We start from the raw sequence: 21655 nt of genomic DNA on the forward strand, positions 1-21655 counted from the left end.
ACAATTAGAGAAATATTTTGTGAAAACAGGCGAGTATAAATATTATCATTTTTTTTTCGTTTATTATTTTTTCTCACATCGAGGACGATATAATGTGATTTTTCTTTTTTTTTGTTTTATGTAAAGTGATTATCATGTTTTAAAAATATGTATTTATATTGTATGGTGTTTGTTAGTAAATACCTGGACATCTAAAATTACCTTCTCTAAACATAAATCTTGGCAAATTTCTTTATTATTATTATTATTATTTTCACGGTGGTTTTAAAAATAATAATTAGTTTATTTGAATTGTTTAAATTAATATCAATTGGCTATATTAACAGGTTTCCAGGAGGATGGAAGCTTATACCAATTTTAATATACATGCCGGTAGGTTTAATCCTGGCAACAATTCGAGTATTTATCGGAATACAAGTTGTATTAGCAGCAACAGTGCTGTACAAGCTATCATCGATTCATTCAATTGTATTAAGATTCATGTGTGGGATACTCGGTATCATTGTGATAAAAGAAAATGAAGAAGTCGAAGATGAAACGGTTAAAGTGATCGTATCAAATCATGCATCATTATTGGATCATTTGGCTATACACTTAATTAGAAATAGTTTTTCGACAAAATCTTGCGACTTGCCAACATTTTTACATCAGGGTTTCAATTATAAAGATATGGGTGTCAATCAAAACCAAGAGCTTTTTATTAAAAATGTAAAAAGCTTTTTGAATAATGATGTCACTATCGATATTCAACCGGAAGGTGGAATCACATCTGGGAAAAAAGGATTACTTAAGTAATACTTACATGTATTTTATAATTATTTCTTTGACGATTACATCACATTATCATTACTGATTGATTTCATTGTGTATTTACAGATTTTCAGTGTGGCCATGTAAATTATCTTGCCCAATTCAACCAGCAGTAATTAAAATATGGAGACCTCCATTAGTCGATGTATCAGTTTCTGTAATTAACACATCATGGACATCTGATTTATTTTGGTTTTTTTTCGTGCCATTTACGGTATTTAAAATTAAGTGAGTTTATTTTTTTTTGTTCTCCATTTGTTTAAAATAATAAAAACCATGCAATCATTTACATAATATGTCATTTACAGATATCTTACCGTTGTGAAACAAATGGAAAATGAATCTCCTGAAGACATGAGTAAAAGAATCGAAACTCTTATTGCAAACGAACTTGACGTTCCTGTAACAAATTTTACAGTTAACGATAAATTAGAATTAGAAAAAAGATTATCTTGCGAAATGAAAGTAATTAAACAACCGCAAACAATCAGGACGAACATTGATCCGGGTTTAATAGAAATGGCGTCCAAAGTGAAAGACGTTCTTCCCGATGTTCCACTTTCGGTTATTTACAAAGATTTAGGCACGTTATTTTTTTGAATATCGAACGTTTTCAATATATCGTTCGATATTCGATATTATCGATTATAAAAATTCAAATATAATTTGATATACATTTTTACATTTTTTTTTTTTAGCAAGGACCAGAAACGTGGATCTAACGGTCGCAAACTTTTTAGAAGGACTAATTAAATACACACCGGAAAAAATGACGTCATCGTCGTCTGATTCTCTCACGTCGACGACAAGCGGTTTCGAAAATAGGAAATCGTCGTTAAATGCAACAGTTGGAGGAAGTGCGCAACCTTCTACGTCATTTAATACGTCATCGAAAACATTTCATAAATCCGCACAGGAAAGAATGATTTCTTTTCAGGAGCGTAAACTAAGATTAATACAAAACGCGAGGCAAAGATACATAGAAAAACACGCATTGAACGTTATGAATAGCAGTTAACTGTCGTTTTTTTTCCCCCTTTTTTTTTCTTTTGTAATGACGAATATATTCACGACTGAAAATAATTAATAATAATCGAAGGTATCATCACGAGGTTTTAGTAATAATAATAATGATAATATAACATACATAAATGCGAAAATGCCATTTTGTTTTTTTCGGTCTCTTGTTATTCATCCGATACAAAAAAAATTTTTTCTCTTCTTATGATTACTTCTAGAAAGAAAGAGAGAGATAGATAGAGAGAAAAACGTCACAACATTTAAATATTATACAATAACAAAAAAACAAATCATATGCTTGATACCTACGAATAAAAAATTGTTTTTCTTGTGTGTAATGGATCCGAGTACCTGGAAGTGAAGACTTTTTTTTTTTTTTTTATTTACAAAAAATGAAGTTATAATAATAATAATAATAATAATAGTTACATACGTCACAAGAATAGGTTGTGGTTAATATAAATAAATATATATATATATATATATTTTTACTTCGATTAAATCAATATTAAAATACATATTGTTATGAAATTTAACAAGAGAGAGAGAGAGAGAGAGAGAGAGTAAGAGAAAGAGAGAGAGGAAGAAAAAGAAAGAGAGAGAGAGATGAAAAATAGTTTTTTTTTTTTTTTTAAATTGATATTAAAATACACGATTTAGTAAGTTTTTAGTAAAAGAAAAATAATAATATGTATTTCATTTAATTAATTATTAAATAAAATGATTCGAAAGTACTATTATTATTATTATTATTATTATTTTACAATCCTTTTATTTATTTTAATGATAATTTTAAACATATTTACGATATGATAATTTTTATTAATAATAATAATAATAAATAAAATAATAAAAATCCTTTTTAAAAATAATAATAATAACGCGTGAGAAATTTATTTTTTAATTTTCTTATCATTAACGTTATCACAAACTGAAATATATATATATATATATTTATTTATTAAACATTTTGAATCGTTTTTTTTAATACCAATTTTATTAAATACTTTTAATTAATATATATATATATATATATATATATATTTAATAATTTAAAATTTTAATTAATAAAATAATTTTTTTTTTCTTTTTCTATATAATATAATATTAATTTAAAAATTATGAGATATATATATATATATATTTGTTGTGTTAAATGTCTGAAATTATATATATATATATATATATATATATATATATATAAATAAATAAAAATTAAAACAAATATAAATTTTTAATATTAATTTTATTATTACTATCATCATCATCATCATCATTATTAATATTTTTCTTTTCCAATTAATTTCGCGAATTACCGTAAAAAATACTTTAGTGTAATTAATTAAGTACTGACGATAATTTTTTTTTTACCTATAGAACGATAATAATAATATTTTAATAATAAAAAGGGTTAAAAATTGTTAATAATAATAATAATTAAGAATAATGTTAATAAAACGAACGAACGAACGAATGATGATAATAACAGTAATAATAATAATAATAATAATAAGTTTTGAGATTCTTGTTAAGTTAAAATTATAACATTTTTTTTTCTTCTTTATGCAAATGCTGAGTATTTCGAGATGGGGGGAGGGGAAGGTGGGGGAGGAGATAATAAAAAAAAAATTCATTTTATGAGTTCGACGTAATTAGCAGGAAATAAACCGAAAACTCCATGAGGTCCGAGACCTTGCCACCATCCTTCATCGATTTGATCTATGTGTGTTATTATATCTCCTGGATCGAAAGATATTTCCGTTTCGTCATCTGTAAATATTTTCATTATTATTATCGAATAAAGTCGTAAAAAAAAACTTATTCGTTTGATTATAATCAATCAATCAATCAATCACCTGCTTGGTAATCGTAGAGAGCTCGAGCGGTAAGTCCATATTCTCCATTATTGATAAACTGATTGTCAGACTCGTTATTTTTATTATCCATATTGCTTTTCGCGTCCATTTCGCTTTTATCGTGTTCTAAATATTCTACGGGTGCTTCTTGTTTCACTGATGATGATCCGATAACATTTTTTTTATTTAAATAAATTCGTGTTGCGGGGCGTTTAGGACTACGCCCCGTGTAAAAAAATCAAAATCTTTACTTACCTTCCCATTCTTGTTCCTCTTGTATGACGACCGGTTTTTCTATTTCTTTTACATCATCACCATTGTTTTCCTCGGTGTTCACGACAGTAACGTTATTCTCCATCGAATTGACATTATTATCCGTTTTAGTATCGGATGATCCCGAAAGCCACGTCGGCAATGAACCTTTTCTAATCGAATTCGTTACGATTTTCTCATCATTTGAAATTTTTTCTGATGACGTTTTGCACGTGTCTTCTTCTTCTTTTCTTACTCCGTTCACGTGATAACTACTTGCTCTTCTCCTGTTCATTTGCATAGCGCAAGTATTTTGTTCGAATACGGCTCTAGCATCGATGGTTCTTTTAGCTATCAACTGTTGAGCTTCTTGACTCCTTTGACGACGTAAAACTTCAGCTCTCTCACGTCTTTCTTTTTCTTCCTTTTCCGAATCTTCTAATAATTTTTGACGACTTAATTCTTCGGTTACTAAAAAATAAATTTTATTTCAAACGTGGAAGAAGATGAGGAAAATTTTCTTTTAATCATTCTTACCCTCGTTTATTCTCTCGGCTTCTCGTATTTGATTAATGCATCGATTTCGTTCGATCATTTTTTCTTCTCTTTTAGCCGCTTCTTCCGTTTCTATTCGTTTTCTTTCATCCTCCAATTTTTTCCTTTCCATTTCTTTTCTAATCCTTTCTTCTTCTTGTCTCTGCCTTTCTTCTTGTTCTTCCTTCTCCCAAAATTTATCTCTTTCCGCTGAATTAATTTCTTGCTTAGGTATAACTCTTTTATACGAAGTACCCTGAAAAATTATTTTTCAAGTTACCGTTTTAATTATGACACATATTACGATGTGAAAAGCAAAGCATAAAGGCTTACCACAGGCCCCGTTACTTGATCATGATCTATTCTTTCTTTAAAACTATATGCAGATCCTGTAGATTTTGATACTCTATCGATAATAATTTGTGAATCTACTTCCTCTTCAGTTCTAGCATTAATCGTTACATGAGCTCCTTTGAAAAAATTACCAACATCCCTAACATGATTTGCACAAGTGCCTTAAAAAAAAAAAAAAAAAAAAATTTTTTTCTTAAATGCAAATTAAAATATTTCTACAATTGTCGCAAATATATGAAATAATAATAATAATAATCACACCTTTACGAACATTCGGTGCTCCTTCACCTTGCCAATTGATCAAAACATTTTTTGGAAGACTAGTTTTAGGATCCATAACTTTAAGAAATGCATACATTATTTGACCGCTGTTAAGATCTTCAGTCATTTCTTCGATACCATCACCTTATAAGTAAAAAAAAAAATGTATTATGAGGTATCACAATACATGAAATAAAATCACATTGGGAATAACTTACATCCTTTGCTAACAACTTTCAAATCATTCGACAATCCTTCATATCCGAATAATGCCCTGAAAAACAAAAATAAAATACTGTGCTTGATTACTTAAAGTTTTAATAGGTATGATTCCGGTATATAAACAAATCTTTTAGGGGGATCGGTAAAAGAAGAAAATAATTCACAAAAAGTTTTTTTTTTTTTTTGCAAAGATGTTTGTTTAAAAAACAACAAATAAAATTAACTTAACTTTTTTTTTTAAAAAATAATTGATTAATGAGTTAAGTTTAAGCAGGCTCTTGTCAAAAAAAAATTTTTTTTTTTCCAAAAAAAAATTATTCTTACCAATTTGTTTGAGTTTTATCATTTAAAACATCATTCCAAGCTGCTAATAACTCGGTACGATTTTTATTTAAATTAATAGCCATTTTCTTTTAAAAATTCATGAATAATTAAAAAAAAAAATTATAATTAAATGTCAAACACATACACGCACCACTTGTTACAAACGTAGTTAAATTATGAGTATTAAAAAAAAAAAAAAAAAAAACGTCAACCACAGCCTGTTCGAAATGATTTTGATTAAAATGAAAAGTTTTTTTTTTTTAAAAGTTGTGTTCACTGTTTTGTAAAATAATAATAATTTTTTTTTTTAAAAAAATAACAATTAAAATGCATACTCGTAATTTTTTTTTTTTTTTTTACATTATGTCATTACAATTTAAACAAAAAATAGATCTTATAATAGAAATTTTAAAATAAATTCAGTAAAAGTTTAAATAAAAAATAAAATAAAATTTATGTTATGTTGGTAGAAATTCCCTACTACCGTATTCAGCAATGGTTTAGTGTCATTCCATATTTGTAATTATCAATTTTTTTTTTTTTTTAATTTGTTTTAAATGTTTTGTGATGTCAAAATAATTATTAAAAAAAAAAACCAAACGTTACCAAACGTTAAAGTTTAATTTAATTGAAGAAATCATTATTTGTGATAATAAAAAAATATTTCAAGTAAATAACCTTCTTTCTCTTTCTAACTTATACAACATATTTCTGTTAAATTTTTAAAAAAAAAAAAGACAATTTATCGTTAAATTTTTTAAATTATTTTTCATTGTTTTCCTATAAATATTTTCAATGAATGTGAAGTGAACAAAAAAAAAAAAAAAAAAATAATTACTAAAGTTAAGCATAATTAACATAATGTAAAAAATTGAGTACTAGTTAAAAATATGTCAAGTTTATCAAAGTGATTCATTTCTTATTTTTATTTTACAAAACAGTGTATCATTATTATTATTATCATCAATCTAAAATATCATTATTATTATCATTTTATTTCAGTTATGAAAAAAAATTATGAAATATATTATAAATTATATGTTAACTGAACTGTTTGATTTTTTTTGAATTTTATGATTTGATTCGATTGAATTTTATAGTTTCAAGGTTTACTACACATTTTATAAAATGTATGACTCATCTTTTCAATATATGATTCTTTCTTCGGTTTTTCCGGAATGATATAATTTTTTTTTTTTTTTTTTTTTCAGGGCTAGCGTTTTAATATAATAAATAAAATTATTAAAATGATAATAATAATAATTGTTACTGCCAATAAATTTTGGCATTAGAAAAATCATTTTAACGAGAGAGAGAAAAACATGCCTGGCAAATTAAACGAATCAAGAGAATCAAATTGCATTTGTGACGGTTTAACCGAAATGGATGGCGACATTCATAAAAGTCAAAATTCTGATGAAATAAATGTAAACGAATCTGAGATTAAAAACAACTGGTTTAAAACATGGCCGAATGAAAAAAATTATGACAAGTTAAATCAAATATCCGATTCCAATATGGATTCCGATTCGGCTGAGAATTTTAAAAGTATGAAATCTCAAATACCCTTAAATAAGTTACTAGATAAAATTCCACTAGCATATTCTCCCATTACTAAACAAATACATATATTAACATCGAATGAAAATAAAATTTTAACTCGTGAAAATTATCAGTTAGTCGACGATAATGAAAATTTGGATGATAGCGACGAGGACACTCGACAATTTTGGACTTCTTCGACCACGCCTCAAATTAACGATGAAGGTAACAAAATGACACATTCCAAAAAATATTCATAATAATGATGATAAAATAAATGTATTTGAATTCAAATTGCATTTGTGTGTCGATTCAAGATGTTTTAATCATCTGTATGAAAAATATTACAGGTAAAAATTTAGTTCTTCAATCGTGCATGCAAGAAACAAACGAATGCGAAGAAAATAAATTAAATAAATTATGGAATAGTAAAATTGGTTACTCCGATGAAAAATGCGAAAAAAATGGACGTTTAAAAACTGAACAAAACATGGTTAAAACAGAAACAAGTTCATTTTCTAGCATAGTCTCAAGTCTAAGTGATTCTAATTCTCACATTGATGAAAGCATGTCGAATAAATTTAACGTAGTAGAAGATAATGATGAAATGTCTGTTAGAAGTCATTGGAGTCATGATTCCGGATCAACTTGCGAAGAAAATAGTAAATTTTTCGACAATAAGTGTAAAATCCCTGGGAATAAAGATGATAAAAGAAAAAGTGGATTTTCTGGATTTTTCACAAAGTATGTATGTTTTCTTTTACATGGATGATATTTCCCAAATTTTTTCTATTTATCTATTCGTCTCAATTAAAAATAAATACATTCGAAACCCGAGTGAAACTCATACAAAAAAAAAAAAAAAAAAACAAATTCTGTCGATAAAAACTAATTAGCATGTCAATGTAAAAATATAATTTGTCGTTTTTGAGGTTTACTTTTTGTCAACGACATCTTTTCGAGTTAAAATTTTTTTTTAAATTTATAATTTTATAATTTTTATCTTTCGTGTTTGCTCAAAAATTGGATATGAAAAAATTTAATTATTGTTTTTATTTCAGAAACGTTTTTACATGGAAGCCAACAAACGCTTTATCATCTCACGGTTGGAAATTATTTGGAAAAGTTTCGAACAACGATGAGAAAACGTCATCGAATAATCCCACGGTATTCGAATTCGAGGTACGAAATATTCAAATTTTAGAAAACCTTTTTCGAAAAGGTTAGTGTAATCAAGGGTGTAATTTTTTTTATTTTAGAACCAATCATCGAGCAATGATTCACCCGCGACTGTTAAAAAATACGAAGACGTCGTTATCAGTAGCTCGGCATTGATATTGCATAATCGTCCGGCAAATTTACCCGCAAAATCTTTGGACGAAAAATTAAAACACGAATTGGAATACGAGCAAATTGTCGAAGCTGCCAAGAGAAAGGGTAATAATTGATTCCCCCCACTCCCCCCGCTGAAACATCCTTTAAAATGATTTTTCTTTGTCGGTTTTTAGAATTGAAAGAGTCCAAGAAAAGAAAAAAACAAATCCAACAACAATTGAAATTTGAAGAACAATTAACGAACGCTTCGAAAACGTGGAATTTGGATATTTTACCAAAATGGGAAACGATGAAAAATACTAAAAAAACCCGGGATTTGTGGTGGTCTGGAATTCCACCCTCTCTCAGGGGAAAAGTATGGAAATTGGCAATCGGAAATGATTTGAATATAACTCATCAATTGTACGAAATTTGTCTTGCCAGGTACCTACTACGACTCGATAATTACTTTCAGGTTTAAAAACTATTTTAAGTTAAATAAAAAAAAATTTTTTTAAATCTTACCCAGAGCGCAGGAAAAATTAAAATCCGGAGGAGGAGGAGGAAAGAAAAAATCTTCTCGAGAAAACAGTCCGAGTAGTTCTGGTAACAAAGAATCCAGCGTCGAACTCATACAATTGGATATATCCAGAACTTTTCCACAATTGTGCATTTTCCAAGAGGTTTAGTAATTTCCACCCACGCACATTTCTTCTGGAAGATAATAATTATTAATTGTTTTAATTTTTTTTTTTGTTTTTCCAGGGAGGTCCTTATTATGATATTTTACATTGTTTGTTGGGTGCTTACGTTTGTTACAGACCAGACGTGGGTTACGTTCAGGGAATGTCTTTCATAGCGGCAATATTAATTTTAAATTTGGAACCCGCGGATGCGTTTGTTTGTTTTGCCAATTTGCTCAATCGTCCCTGTCACATGGCATTTTTCACGTTGAATCAAACTCTGGTATAAAAAAAAATCGAAATTTTACAATGTAAGAGAGAGAGAGAGAGAGAGAAATAATTATTTCCGTTTCAGATGAATGCTTATTACGAAACGTACAATAGTTTTTTAAAAGAAAATTTACCCAAATTGAGTCAACATTTCGAAGAATCTTGTCTCACTCCGGATTTGTATTTGTTGGATTGGGTTTACAGCGTTTTTGCCAAATCCATGCCTTTGGACGTTGCTTGCAGAATTTGGGACGTTTTCCTAAGAGACGGAGAAGAATTTCTATTTCGAACTGCTCTAGGTAGGTAGAGTTTTAATGGAGTTTCAAAATTTTAGAATTGAACCTGAAACAAAAAAAATATTACTTTGTCATACATTTTTTTGTTCAAGGTATTTTACATCTACATCAAAACAAATTGTTAAAATTGGATTTCATAAACGGAGCACAGTTTTTAACGAAATTACCGGAGAATTTATCACCGGATCTTTTATTCAAATCAATCGATTGTATTAAAATGTCAATAGGTAAAGTGAAATTTAGTCAAATATTATCAACGTACGTTGAAAATGGTGGATCTCACCAAAGATGATATTCGATGTCGTCTTCTTTCCTAGAATGTTTAATAGATTATGCGGAATTTAAAACGCAAATTTTTATATAACGAAAAAAAACGTAAACGCTAAACGTTTTGATACAGAAAACCTGCTTTTTGTTTCCTTATCTTCTCTTCTCTGCGACTAATTAAAAACTAAACTAAAAAAACTAAACTAAAAAAAACTAAAAAGTTATCGTGCAATAATTTCATTAAGGTATATACATATTTTCATTTTCCTATTATAAAATAAATGTACAATAATAATAATAATAATAATTATATAGAAACAAAACAATATTTAAAAAAAAAATGAAGCTTTGATCTCATATAATTTTATTTTTTTAATATTTTTTTAAATATTTTATTTTATTTTGATTCTCATAATCAAAAATATTAATTATTTGACACACACACACTATTATGACACATTATTTTATTTTTATTTAAAAAAAAAAAGAAAAAAGAAATAATAATGATAATAATAATGAAATTATGGGAAAAATAATATTGGGCTATGATTGATTGATTGATTGATTGATTGATTGATTTGTTTATTAAAGTCTCATGTCATTTGATGACATTCTAGTCTTTTAGTCTTTTAATAATAATAAATATTTTGGACAAACAAAAAAAAAATAAATATAAAATTCTTGCTCTACTTTTTCTACTTTTTCTTTTTTTTTTTTTTTTTTTTTTCTTTTTTTTTTTTGTTTTGAAATAAAAATAAAATATTTACATAATTGTAATTATTAATTTTGATAAAAATATGTGTATTTATTAACATTGAAACAAAAAAAAATTATTATTATTATTATTTTTATTATTATTATTATTTTAACAAATGTTATTTAGACTGATTAAATAATTTTAACGATTTTTTTTTTTATTATTAATAATGATAATCATAATAATAGTTAATATAATGATATTAATCAAGATCAATGTGATTATAATAATATTAATAATAATAAATTATTAAAGAATGCCTTATAATGAAATAAATTTTTTTAAAAATAATTTATTAATAATAATAATAATATTATATGTTAGTTAGTTACGATTAATTATATATTTAAATGTTTATCATTATTATTATTATTATTATATATAATGAAAGAGTAATAAAGGCCAAATATTTCCATGTATAACCTGCCATTTTGTTTTTTTTTTTTTTTTTTAAATAAAAAAAATTTATGTTACTACTAATTTATATATGTATATGTTAAAAAAAAAACACCCTGTGTTCTTATATTTCTTTTTTTTTTTTTTATTTTGTTTATTCGACGACATTTTTTATTTTAATATTAAATTTTATTATTATTATTATTATTATTATTAAGTAAAAAATATTTTATAAATATTTATTTTTAATTATTTAATAATCGTATTAAGATTTATCGTTTATATATATATATATATATATATTTAATAAATAATACTCCTTATTTATTAATAATAATAATAATAATAATTATATGAAATTATTTGAATAAATTTTATTTTTTTAACGCTTTTATTATTATTATTAAATAAATGAAACGTTCGTTTACGATTATAATTATATTTATGTGTTTTATTACGTAATTATTTCATTTCCCCCCACCCCTCCCCTCCTCTCTTTTTTATTTAATTTATTAAACTCAAGATTATTAAAATATGATTTATTTATAACGCAACAACTTTTACTTACTTGAAAATAAAAAAAAAAAAAAAAATAAGTAAAAAAAACCCGCGTGTGGTTTTCGTTTCACACACAAACAATTTTTAAAATTTCGTAACGGTCATAACGAAATAACATTCGATTCGATATATCGAAACGAGATATGAAATATCTGAACGCGCAACTCGTAATACGTCATCGTCGTCGTCGTCGTCGTCGTTAAAAACCGGTTTGTCGCGTTGATTCATCGTATTTGTTATTCGTATATATATATATATAAAATAATTTTTTGTTCAGTAATATTTTTCAAATAGTTTAAAACGTTCATATAATCACACGATTGCACGTAATTTAATTAATTACAAATTAAAATAATTTTTATTTTTATTGTAAAAATAGGTGAGATATGAAAAAATTTTTTAAATATTTTTTCACGTTAAAAACGGTCAACTTAATAATAATAATAATAATAATTTGAAGAAAAAGTCACGTTTTTGTTATTTTTTTGCAAGTTTTAAGTCTTTTTTGTTGTTTGGCGTGATTTTAATGTAAAAGTAATATTTTTTTTTCGATTTTAATCATTCACGTACATAAAATTTGCATGTTTTTTTTTGCGTTTTAAAATGTAATTATCGATTACGAAGTGAGACGATTAAACGTATGAATAATTAAAATGAATGATAATAACTAACTAATTAATTTTAATATTATTGCGTCATTTTATATAATTAATTTAATTAAAAATAATTGCGAAAAATTTTTTTTTATTTTTATGTGTGATTTAATTAATGAGGTTAAAATTTTTTATTACTTGTTTACCCTGAGAATAATAATGACCTAATTGTTTGTTTTTTTCCTATTAGTAATTCTTTAATATTTAAAAAGAACCAAAACCCAAAAACTATAAATACACCGTTTTATTTAAATTATTTAAATGCAAATTTTATGTCACGTGTTTTTGTTTTTGTTCTACTTTTTACCCCATTTTTTCGTTTTAAATAATAAATTTTTTTAATAAGAAATATTTAACTCACCATTAATAACGCCTTGAGATTTTGTTTCTGTAATTATTTCCCTTTCAAAACCACAATTTATGAATCACAACTTGTATCAGGAGGAAAACTGAAATTATTATTATTATTATTATTAGGAATTATATTTTTTAAATGGAAATATTAGTAAGTGTGAGAGAGAGAGAGAGATGTAATTAAAATATTACTAAACTTACTTTAGTGTTTCCTTTTAATTTAATCCATTGTAAATATTTAGAATTTTAGTGATTCATTTCCTTACAAGTTAAATATGAAACTCATTTCAAATTCTAGAATTTCTCTGAACCTAAAATATAAAATTAATGATTATTAAACGTTTTAATTTTAAAATTGGTTGAAAAAAATAAATTTTTATAAATTAATAATTGATTATTTATACTTACCCTGTTGCAAAATAAATTTAAATTAAAAACAAAAATTTAAATTTAAATTTAAATTTTTTTTTTTTTTTTTAAAGAGATAGAAAAATTTAAATGGCTTCTGTTCTTATAACCGGTGCCAATAGAGGAATTGGTTTTGAATTAGTTAAACATATATTAAAAGAAAATGGACCGTTGAAAACAATAATAGCTACTTACAGAAATCTAGAAAGTTCTTCGGAATTGTTAGAATTGAAAAAAAAACATAATAATCTTCACGTATTGAAATTGGGTTAGTTTATATTAATAATACTAATTTTCTTATTAGAGTTTGGAAAATGGTTTATCTATAAAAAAAAATAAATAAATAAATTTTGTGTGATTAAAATTTGTTTTAGATGTTTCCGATTTGAATTCATTTCAAAGTTTCGCTCAGGAAGTCGAATCTATTGTTAAAGAAAATGGTTTAAACGTATTAATTAATAATGCCGGAGTTATAACGGATAGTAAATATGAAGATTTTAAAAATATAACTCATCAAGAATATCTTAGAGTATTTACAACAAATGTTTTCGCACCGATTTTTCTATGTCAGGTATTTTTGTTTGTTTGTTTTCAAATTCTTCTTCCTAATTTTCTTTAATGAAAATTTTTTTTTTTTTATTACAGACTTTTTTACCGCTTTTAAAAATGGCGGCGAAAAAAAATTCCGACAAACCGCAAGGTATAACTCGTTGTGTCGTAATCAACGTGAGTTCTTTATTAGGTTCCCTAACTGATAATGTCGGTGGAAAATTCTGGGCGTATCGCGAGAGTAAAACGGCATTAAATATGTTTTCGAAAAATTTGGCTAAAGAATTATCATCCGATGGAATTGTCGTGATTGCTTTACATCCGGGTCACGTGAGAACAAACATGGGCGGTCCTTCCGGTAAAATAAGCACGGAAGAATCCGTTTCCGGTATATATAAAGTCATGTTATCGTTAAACGAAAGTAAAACGGATAAATTTTTACAATGGGATGGTAAAGAATTACCTTGGTGAAGAAAAAAATATGATGGATATGGATGAACAATAATGAAAAGAAAATTATTTACGATAATAAATAAAATATATTAAAGAAAATTATTATTCGGTGTTGCGTTTGATTTTTTTCCCGATAATTCATTTTGAATTTCCTCGAATGATTTTCCCTTAGTTTCGGGTAATGCCTTATTCGAAAAAAGGATAGCCGCAAGGGATACGACGAAAAATAACCAAAAAGTACCGCCTCTCCCGAATTTCGTGACCGCGGTATCGTAAAATTGAATGACGAAAAATGCGGATAACCAATTACAAACGCTCGCAATTGAAATACCCGGACCTCTTATGCTAGACGGCATCAATTCCGACATTAACATCCAAGGTATGGCACCGAAACCTAACGAATAAACTATGACAAAAGAACTTATCGAGAGAAGGGGAAGCCAAGAAATTTCATCAACGTCAAATTGATTTTCTTTCAAATAAAAATAAAGTCCCAACAGAAATGAAAACAAAGACATTAAAATGGCGGATATTTCGAGAAGTAAAACTCTTCCAACTTTATCGACCAAAAATATTGCCAAAAAATTTCCAATCAATAACATCAATCCAATTATAATCGTTTCGTGTTTTGCATTCATTGACGTCCCCGCTTCCTGAAATTTTCCAATCCATTTTCTTTTTTCATTCGAAAAAGTTTTAAATATTAAAATTACTTACCTCGAAAATAACAGGAGCGTTAAAAATAATTGCGTTGACGCCATTTATTTGTTGAAATATCATGAGACCAATGGATATCGATAAACCTTTTATTGCCGATTTTTTTGTAAAACTTTTCCAACGAAATTTTCTTTTTTCAACTTCTTCCTTACAGTATTCGGTTAATTCTAACAATTCGAGTTCGATGTTGTGTTTTTTACCACGGAAATACATCAGGGAATCTTTTGCTTTATCCGGTTTATCTTGCAGTAATAAAAAAACGGGAGTATCGGGAAAGAAATAAAACGTTACTCCGAAAATTATCGGTACCTGAAATTATTTACGAATTAAATTTTAAGTCGATGATTTTTTTTTTTTACGCGAAATAAATAATTTTTAATTCATTTTGTAAAAAATATTTTAACTTGCCAATCCGCAAATCAATGTACAATAAAATACATCCAATTTACTACTTATCAAATAAATAAATAGGACGCCGAACGATAAAAGCATTTGAAAATAACTTCCTATTATTCCTCTAATCTCCTTTTGACTGATTTCTACTAAATACATTGGTCCACCCACGCACGTAGCTCCAGCGCATATTCCTAAAAATAATCTTCCTGCATAAAGCATTCCTACCTGTAAAATAAATTCATTTTTACAAAACTAATCTCGGTCGTTTTTGAAATGTAAATACGGTTGTATGAATGTACCGATGAAGCCCATAAAAGACATGACCAACCCAATAAAAATATGGGTACCAATCCGAGTAATATCATTTTTCGTCCGATTTTACATGCTACCCATCCGGTGATGCAACAAGACGTTGCTGCTCCCAACATGAGTAGAGATTCCATAAGGGAACATTCATTTTTCGTTATTGTAAAATCGTTATTATCATCAAGGTATTTAGCACTTGCAAAAGATGTCCAACCGAAAGCAGTACCGACAGAGAAAGCTGGAAGACTGGCTGTTGTAAAAAAAAAAAAAAACGATTAATTAAATATCAAATAAAAAATAATTTATTAGTAATAATATAATAATAATAATAATAATTACCGATGCAAGCTCCAATATGTTGAGTCCAAAAGTTTAACGTATTTTTTCTATTCGTTTTAAATTTTAATAACCAATTAAATAAATTATAAGGAATCATAATTTTTTTTTCTCCTTTTGTTTCAAATTCAAAATTTAAATAATAATTGTAGTAGTAGTAAACAGTATGTAGTGAAATTATTTACTTTGCACCTAATTAAATATTTTAATTTATCAAACGGTAAACATTATAAACATACCACAAATTTTCTCATTGCATTTTACTGTTGTTCGAACAGACGGACGGAGAAACTAATTTGTTCCACTTTCTCGCGGTTTATTTTTTTTTTATTTTAAATGTAAGTTAAAACGTAACAACAAACATCGAAAATTAAAACTAAAAACAAAAGAAAAAAAAAAAATTTCAAATTAATTTTAAAACAATGACGATTTAAAAGTAAACATTGCCAGTATATGCTAATTAAAGCATCATGCAATGAATTTTGCATTACCTTTATTTTTTGTTTGCACTATTTTTTGATTACTGTTTAGCTTTTGATTTGTTCTCTTCCATTTTCTCATCAACATTTTATTTTCCATTTCATCATCATCATCATCATCATCATCATCATTTTCCTTATATCCGTGTATCATGCGAATAAGAGGTTTTATTTACTGATGCAATCATCACCATAAAAATTCATGAAAAAAAAAATACAATGCAATGCAAATTATTACGGTTTGCATAATATCTTTAACTAAATTTTAATTGCAAATGATGCTTACGTAGATAGATTTATAAAAATATTGAAAATTTTCAAATTCTATTCATTTTTTTTTTTTTTTAAATCATCATTAAATATACAAAAAAAAAACTTTCATGTTTGCCAACTTTTAAAATTAACAATCATTTTTTAAATAAATAAATTTGTCAAAATAAAATAAGCCCACCATTATCGGTTACTAATAAGTTTTCGTATTTTAACGGTTAAATTTAAACATCGTGTCAAAAGATTTAAATTAAAAATGGCAACCTTGCGTTGATAATGTAAATAATACGTTTATCAAATTTTTTAGTAGATTATTTTAAATCGTTATTTTAATTTTAATTTTAATTTTTTTTTTTGTATATCAATATGCTTACAAATGAGTAAATTTTATTTATATTATTCTTTAATATGCACGATAAGTTTTACGTGTGCCATTTTTATTTTTACTTTTAAATACAATCGTACGGATGGTGGACTATGGGCAGCTTTTGCAAGTAATTGTTTTTTTTTTTTTTACTCGTTTGAACTTTTTTTGAAATTTTTTAAAGTTTTTAAAACGTTATTTTGTTTTATTTAAATGTTTTACTCACGTTTGAGTTTGAAATGGATTGAAATTAATCCCTTATTTTCAGGTGTCAATTCTGGCATATGTTTTTACTTGTACAATATTTACATTGGTAACAAACTTCAAAATCATTTCAGTTTAAAATATTTGAATTATTTATCAGTTATAAGTTTTATCTCTTGTCTAGTTTGCATAGCCTTTGGTATTTGGTATACATTTGCCATTATCTATTGGAAAATTCGTAAGTAAATCAATAAATTTATAAACTTTTACCCACATTAAATTATTCAAATATGTGTTTGTTTATTTCTTACCTCTTATTACAGCATTATCGGAATATGACAGATCTCTTATATTTCCATGCGTCTTTAGTTTTCTCAGTGGAAAATGGGGCTTTCATTTACACACAGCGACAAAAAAATTCATGAAAGAATATACATCTTTCAATTATACTCCGATAATTCAAAACATATAAGATGCTTATGATTAAATATAACTGCAACAATTTAAACGAATCAATTAAAAAAAAAAAAATTTTTTTTGTTGTTATTATATTGAAATTGCATAAAATTATTTTTAAAAAATTAAACTTACCATGACAGTAATATTATGTATGTATTCATAAAAAACTTTTTTTTTTACATTATATCGATTTTTATGTAAATTTTTATGTAAAAATATCGTTTTGAAATTTTCTTTTCTATTTTATATATATATATAGTTAATATATATTTATGTTTTTAATGTGTGATGATTTAGCAAAATGACAATTTTAATTTTTTTTTCTTTTTCTAGAATTTTAAATATGCAAAAACGATAATAATGTAATTGTTTTGAAAATTTTTTTGTTGTTGTTATGAAGAAATTTATATAATGTTGTTACTTAATTTTTTTTTTTAATAAAAATTATATATATATATAAGAAATTTTACATTTTTTTTTCCCTTTGCATTCATTCTTCATAATCTATTCGTTTAATATTATTATCATCATTAATATAAAAAAAATATTAACTAAAATAAAAATATTATTATTATTATTAGTAAAATTTTATTAGTTCTATGTTTTTTTTTTTTTTTTTTTGAATTTTTTATAAATACTATGTTTGTGTCTATGTTTAAAACTGTTTACATATGTACTGTTTACATTTTGAACAAGAAAAAAAAACATTAATTAATTAATTAAATATAATATATATATATATTAATTAATTAAAAATCATGGCAAATTGTCAAGATAAATGTTTCATATCGTTAGTCGCTGAAACTATGGCTTTAAAACAAAAATTTAAATGTTATGTTAAAGAAAAAGAAAAAGCCAAACGTGGAAAAGTAACAACCGATTGTGATTCAAATGAAATTATTCAATCTCATTATTTGTAAGAAAAAATTTTCACTTAAAAACGCATAAAAAAATACAATAATAATAATAATAATATTTAAAACGTTTATATAATTTGGTACGTTTTTTTTGTTTTGCCTACAGAAATCAATATTCAAAAGATGCAAGAGTTTTTCAAAGTTTTTTAACAGAAGATTCTTTTTATAATTTTTTATCAAAAAGTGTTTTAGGTTTCATAGGTAATGCAATACTCTAACTTATTATTATTATTATTATTTTAAATTTATAAGTTAATAATTAAAATGAATTTTACCTTCAGGTGGAATATTTTTAACATATGCATGCTTCATGTTTTTGGTATTTTCATTAAATTTTACTCTCGATAGAGCAACTTTTATATGTATGTGCTTGAGTGTGATATTATCATTAGGATTAGCTTTTTCTGTAAAAATCAGGTGATTATAACATTTACAATGAAATTATTTTTTTAAATATTAATTTAACAAATTTAACAAAATTTATACGTTGTGTAGATGTACAGTGTTCTTATGCATACCACAATTATTTTCTAAAAGAGGAAGGCAAGCTCTTTTGGCATACGCCTTCATTTTAGCTCTTTCCGGTCCCGCCAAAAATACATTACATAACGTTGAAGTTATGAGTGAATCATTAGCTTGCGGACAGGTACTAATTTTTACCTCTTTTTTTTTATAATTATCAATTAATATGTAATTTGTTGTCGTTTAAAAAAAAAAAACCTCTTAAAACGACCTCTTCATCATTATTATTTTCAATGTTTTGACTGAGGAATTTTAAGGAACAAGTAAAGCAAACCGAAAATGAATTATTAAAATTTGTTAGAAAACCTAATGCCATTGCAAAAAAATCAATAGAAAAACTATTGGAAAAAATTAATTTAGCAGTGAAAGATTTCAAAAATTTCATAACACGATTCTACAGATCGTGTTTCAATATATGTAAGTTTTCGAGCACGTAAAAATAATTTTTTTGTTTTTTTTTTCCAACTTGATACTAAAATATTTTGCGTTTCGTAGTGGAAACATTATTTCATACTCAAAAATGGATTCATAGCATTATTTCATTGTGTAATGAAAAAATGGGTGAACCAACTCACCGTTGCGAATCCCTTTTAAAAAGTTCCATTTCGATTTGCGAGGTGCGCTAAATTTTCTCTTATTTTTTTCACGTTTTTCATTCCTTATTAAAAATATATAATTTCATTTTTTTTTCTATATATATTATATAGTCAACTTGCGATTTAATGTATTGGAAAAAACTTTGCAATATTGATTATAATAAATTCAAAATGATTTGTTGTAATTATAATTATCCGATATGCGATCCGAACGATGCGCCGCCTGGTTGCAACATTCAAAACTTTAAAAACCGTTAGTTTAAAATTCCCGCATTTCTTATCTGAAAAAAAATTCAAAATTCGTTATTTATATGTTTTTCATTTTAAAAAAAAGAGTACTACTCTTTTTCAGTACTTGAAAATTTTAAACGTCGAGCTTTAAATATTTTATACGTAAAAGTTAACATTCATCAAATATATTCGCAATCGAATCGATCCATTTATCACGAAGAATATCAAGGTATGGCTACGGAAATTAGACAGAAAACGGATCAATTTCTACAATACGTTGATTTTATGAGCGTTATTTTCGGAATATTTATACTCGTCCTTTTTGTCAAGTAAGATTTCATTCAAAATTATTACTTTTAATTATTTATTATTTAAAATAATCGGAGATTCCTTGACTTCAGAGTTATCATTTACCGCCATAAATTTTTAACCGAAGATCATTATGATAATAGATTCATAACTCCGGATTTCGAAGATATAGATTACACGAGAGCTCAATTTAAAATGGAAACCATTTTACCATTGAAACCGAACGAAAGAAAACAATATATAAAAGTATATAGTTTTATAATAATAATGATAATGATACCTTAGTGTGATTGATATTCCATCGAACTCGTTGTCGTTTAGGTAACGTCCATAAGGTTGGTACCTTGTGAAAAAATCCGTTTGCTCTCATCTTTTATTTTTTTGATATTTGCCACGTTTAAAATTGTCGTTCACATGTTGACGGATTCGTTTCTATATTGGATTCTATCATCTGTAAGACAAAATGAAAGAATGTTATATATGAGCAGTTTAAAAGGTAAGTTTACGAAATGTAAAAAGGTGTAACCTTTCATTAAGAGAAAAGCTTCAATTGATGGTTTCTCCAAAAAAATCCTAACGACATTTTACTTGTCCGTTACAGATCGAGAATACGATTTAAAAGTCAAAGTTGTCGGTAAAGGATTGATTGCAAGTTTTTTACAAAATGTAACGGATGCAGTTGTAAAACAATATTCTTCACACAAATTAGATCCGACTCCTTGTTTACCAGATCCTTTATCTCCAGACTGGAATAGATATTATCAAATTTGTAAGAAGTAATCTCTGTAGCATTTAAAATCAAATCGTTATTTTGAATAAAATAATAATAATAATTACTTTTATTTATAAAGTGGCATTAATTTTAATTTGCTGGCTTCTTGCATTATTCGAACCTTACGGCTTGAGACTTCGTCATACCGTCATGGTCACATATCATCCTGATAGGGCAAGAGAAAGAGCCATTTGGTTGTACAATAGAATCATTTCGAATAGAAACCTTTATGTGAAAATAGCAAGACGGGAATTGAGAAAAAAATATAAAAATTCCACGCTGGAACAATCGATTTTTAAGTACGACATTAAAAATTTTTCATTTTAAAGATTAAATAATTGAATATTAATTGTCAAAAAATTTTTTTTTTAGATTTAAACTCATGAAAACTCAAACCGTAACGAAATGTTTGCTTTGTAAAGTAAAAATAACGAGCGAATATAGTAAAATTAAATGTAATACGGAAAAATGCGTCGGTGTTTATTGTAACGATTGTTTTTCCATATTAAAATGTTGCAGTATTTGTACAGATCCAGTGGATTATGGCGATTTGAGCGATTATTCAGAAGAAAAGCAAGTTTGACTGAAAAAAAAAAAACAAAAAAAGTTATTAATTACGAATAACAATACCAACAAATTTATTT

At 25.9% G+C, this 21655-nt stretch overlaps 7 protein-coding genes across 7 annotated transcripts; 5 read left to right on the plus strand and 2 right to left on the minus strand.

Moving 5' to 3' along the window:
• Nucleotides 1–366: 366 nt before the first annotated feature.
• On the plus strand, nt 367–1828 carry Phum_PHUM497830 (ancient ubiquitous protein, putative; the record flags this gene model as incomplete). Its single annotated transcript, XM_002430699.1, has 4 exons — nt 367–791; nt 877–1038; nt 1119–1397; nt 1513–1828. The coding sequence occupies 4 exons, from the start codon at nt 367–369 to the stop codon at nt 1826–1828; spliced, it is 1182 nt and encodes a 393-aa protein (XP_002430744.1).
• A 1632-nt stretch (nt 1829–3460) lies between these two features.
• Nucleotides 3461–5716, minus strand: Phum_PHUM497840 (protein kinase C and casein kinase substrate in neurons protein, putative; the record flags this gene model as incomplete). Its single annotated transcript, XM_002430700.1, has 8 exons — nt 3461–3600; nt 3687–3842; nt 3942–4409; nt 4476–4728; nt 4806–4987; nt 5088–5231; nt 5306–5361; nt 5634–5716. 8 exons carry the CDS (start codon nt 5714–5716, stop codon nt 3461–3463), a joined length of 1482 nt encoding a protein of 493 aa, XP_002430745.1.
• Nucleotides 5717–6955: 1239 nt separating this feature from the next.
• Phum_PHUM497850 (uncharacterized protein) lies at nt 6956–10030 on the plus strand (the record flags this gene model as incomplete). The annotated part of the gene is made up of 9 exons (XM_002430701.1): nt 6956–7400; nt 7526–7919; nt 8237–8357; nt 8435–8612; nt 8684–8933; nt 9019–9172; nt 9255–9455; nt 9528–9741; nt 9831–10030. The coding sequence occupies 9 exons, from the start codon at nt 6956–6958 to the stop codon at nt 10028–10030; spliced, it is 2157 nt and encodes a 718-aa protein (XP_002430746.1).
• A 3191-nt stretch (nt 10031–13221) lies between these two features.
• Phum_PHUM497860 (C-factor, putative) lies at nt 13222–14151 on the plus strand (the record flags this gene model as incomplete). The annotated part of the gene is made up of 3 exons (XM_002430702.1): nt 13222–13399; nt 13506–13702; nt 13777–14151. 3 exons carry the CDS (start codon nt 13222–13224, stop codon nt 14149–14151), a joined length of 750 nt encoding a protein of 249 aa, XP_002430747.1.
• A 71-nt stretch (nt 14152–14222) lies between these two features.
• On the minus strand, nt 14223–15988 carry Phum_PHUM497870 (sugar transporter, putative; the record flags this gene model as incomplete). The annotated part of the gene is made up of 5 exons (XM_002430703.1): nt 14223–14786; nt 14851–15159; nt 15259–15471; nt 15546–15802; nt 15892–15988. The coding sequence occupies 5 exons, from the start codon at nt 15986–15988 to the stop codon at nt 14223–14225; spliced, it is 1440 nt and encodes a 479-aa protein (XP_002430748.1).
• Nucleotides 15989–17013: 1025 nt separating this feature from the next.
• Nucleotides 17014–17677, plus strand: Phum_PHUM497880 (uncharacterized protein; the record flags this gene model as incomplete). The annotated part of the gene is made up of 3 exons (XM_002430704.1): nt 17014–17131; nt 17270–17443; nt 17529–17677. 3 exons carry the CDS (start codon nt 17014–17016, stop codon nt 17675–17677), a joined length of 441 nt encoding a protein of 146 aa, XP_002430749.1.
• A 745-nt stretch (nt 17678–18422) lies between these two features.
• Phum_PHUM497890 (uncharacterized protein) lies at nt 18423–21594 on the plus strand (the record flags this gene model as incomplete). The annotated part of the gene is made up of 12 exons (XM_002430705.1): nt 18423–18580; nt 18688–18782; nt 18863–18998; nt 19077–19227; nt 19361–19520; nt 19599–19720; nt 20036–20259; nt 20332–20485; nt 20561–20735; nt 20841–21015; nt 21146–21310; nt 21384–21594. 12 exons carry the CDS (start codon nt 18423–18425, stop codon nt 21592–21594), a joined length of 1926 nt encoding a protein of 641 aa, XP_002430750.1.
• Between the last annotated feature and the right edge of the window lie 61 nt (nt 21595–21655).

The sequence above is a fragment of the Pediculus humanus genome, genomic scaffold (genome assembly GCF_000006295.1).
Source record: "Pediculus humanus corporis 1103172108266 genomic scaffold, whole genome shotgun sequence".
Taxonomy (NCBI): Eukaryota; Metazoa; Arthropoda; class Insecta; order Psocodea; family Pediculidae; genus Pediculus; species Pediculus humanus.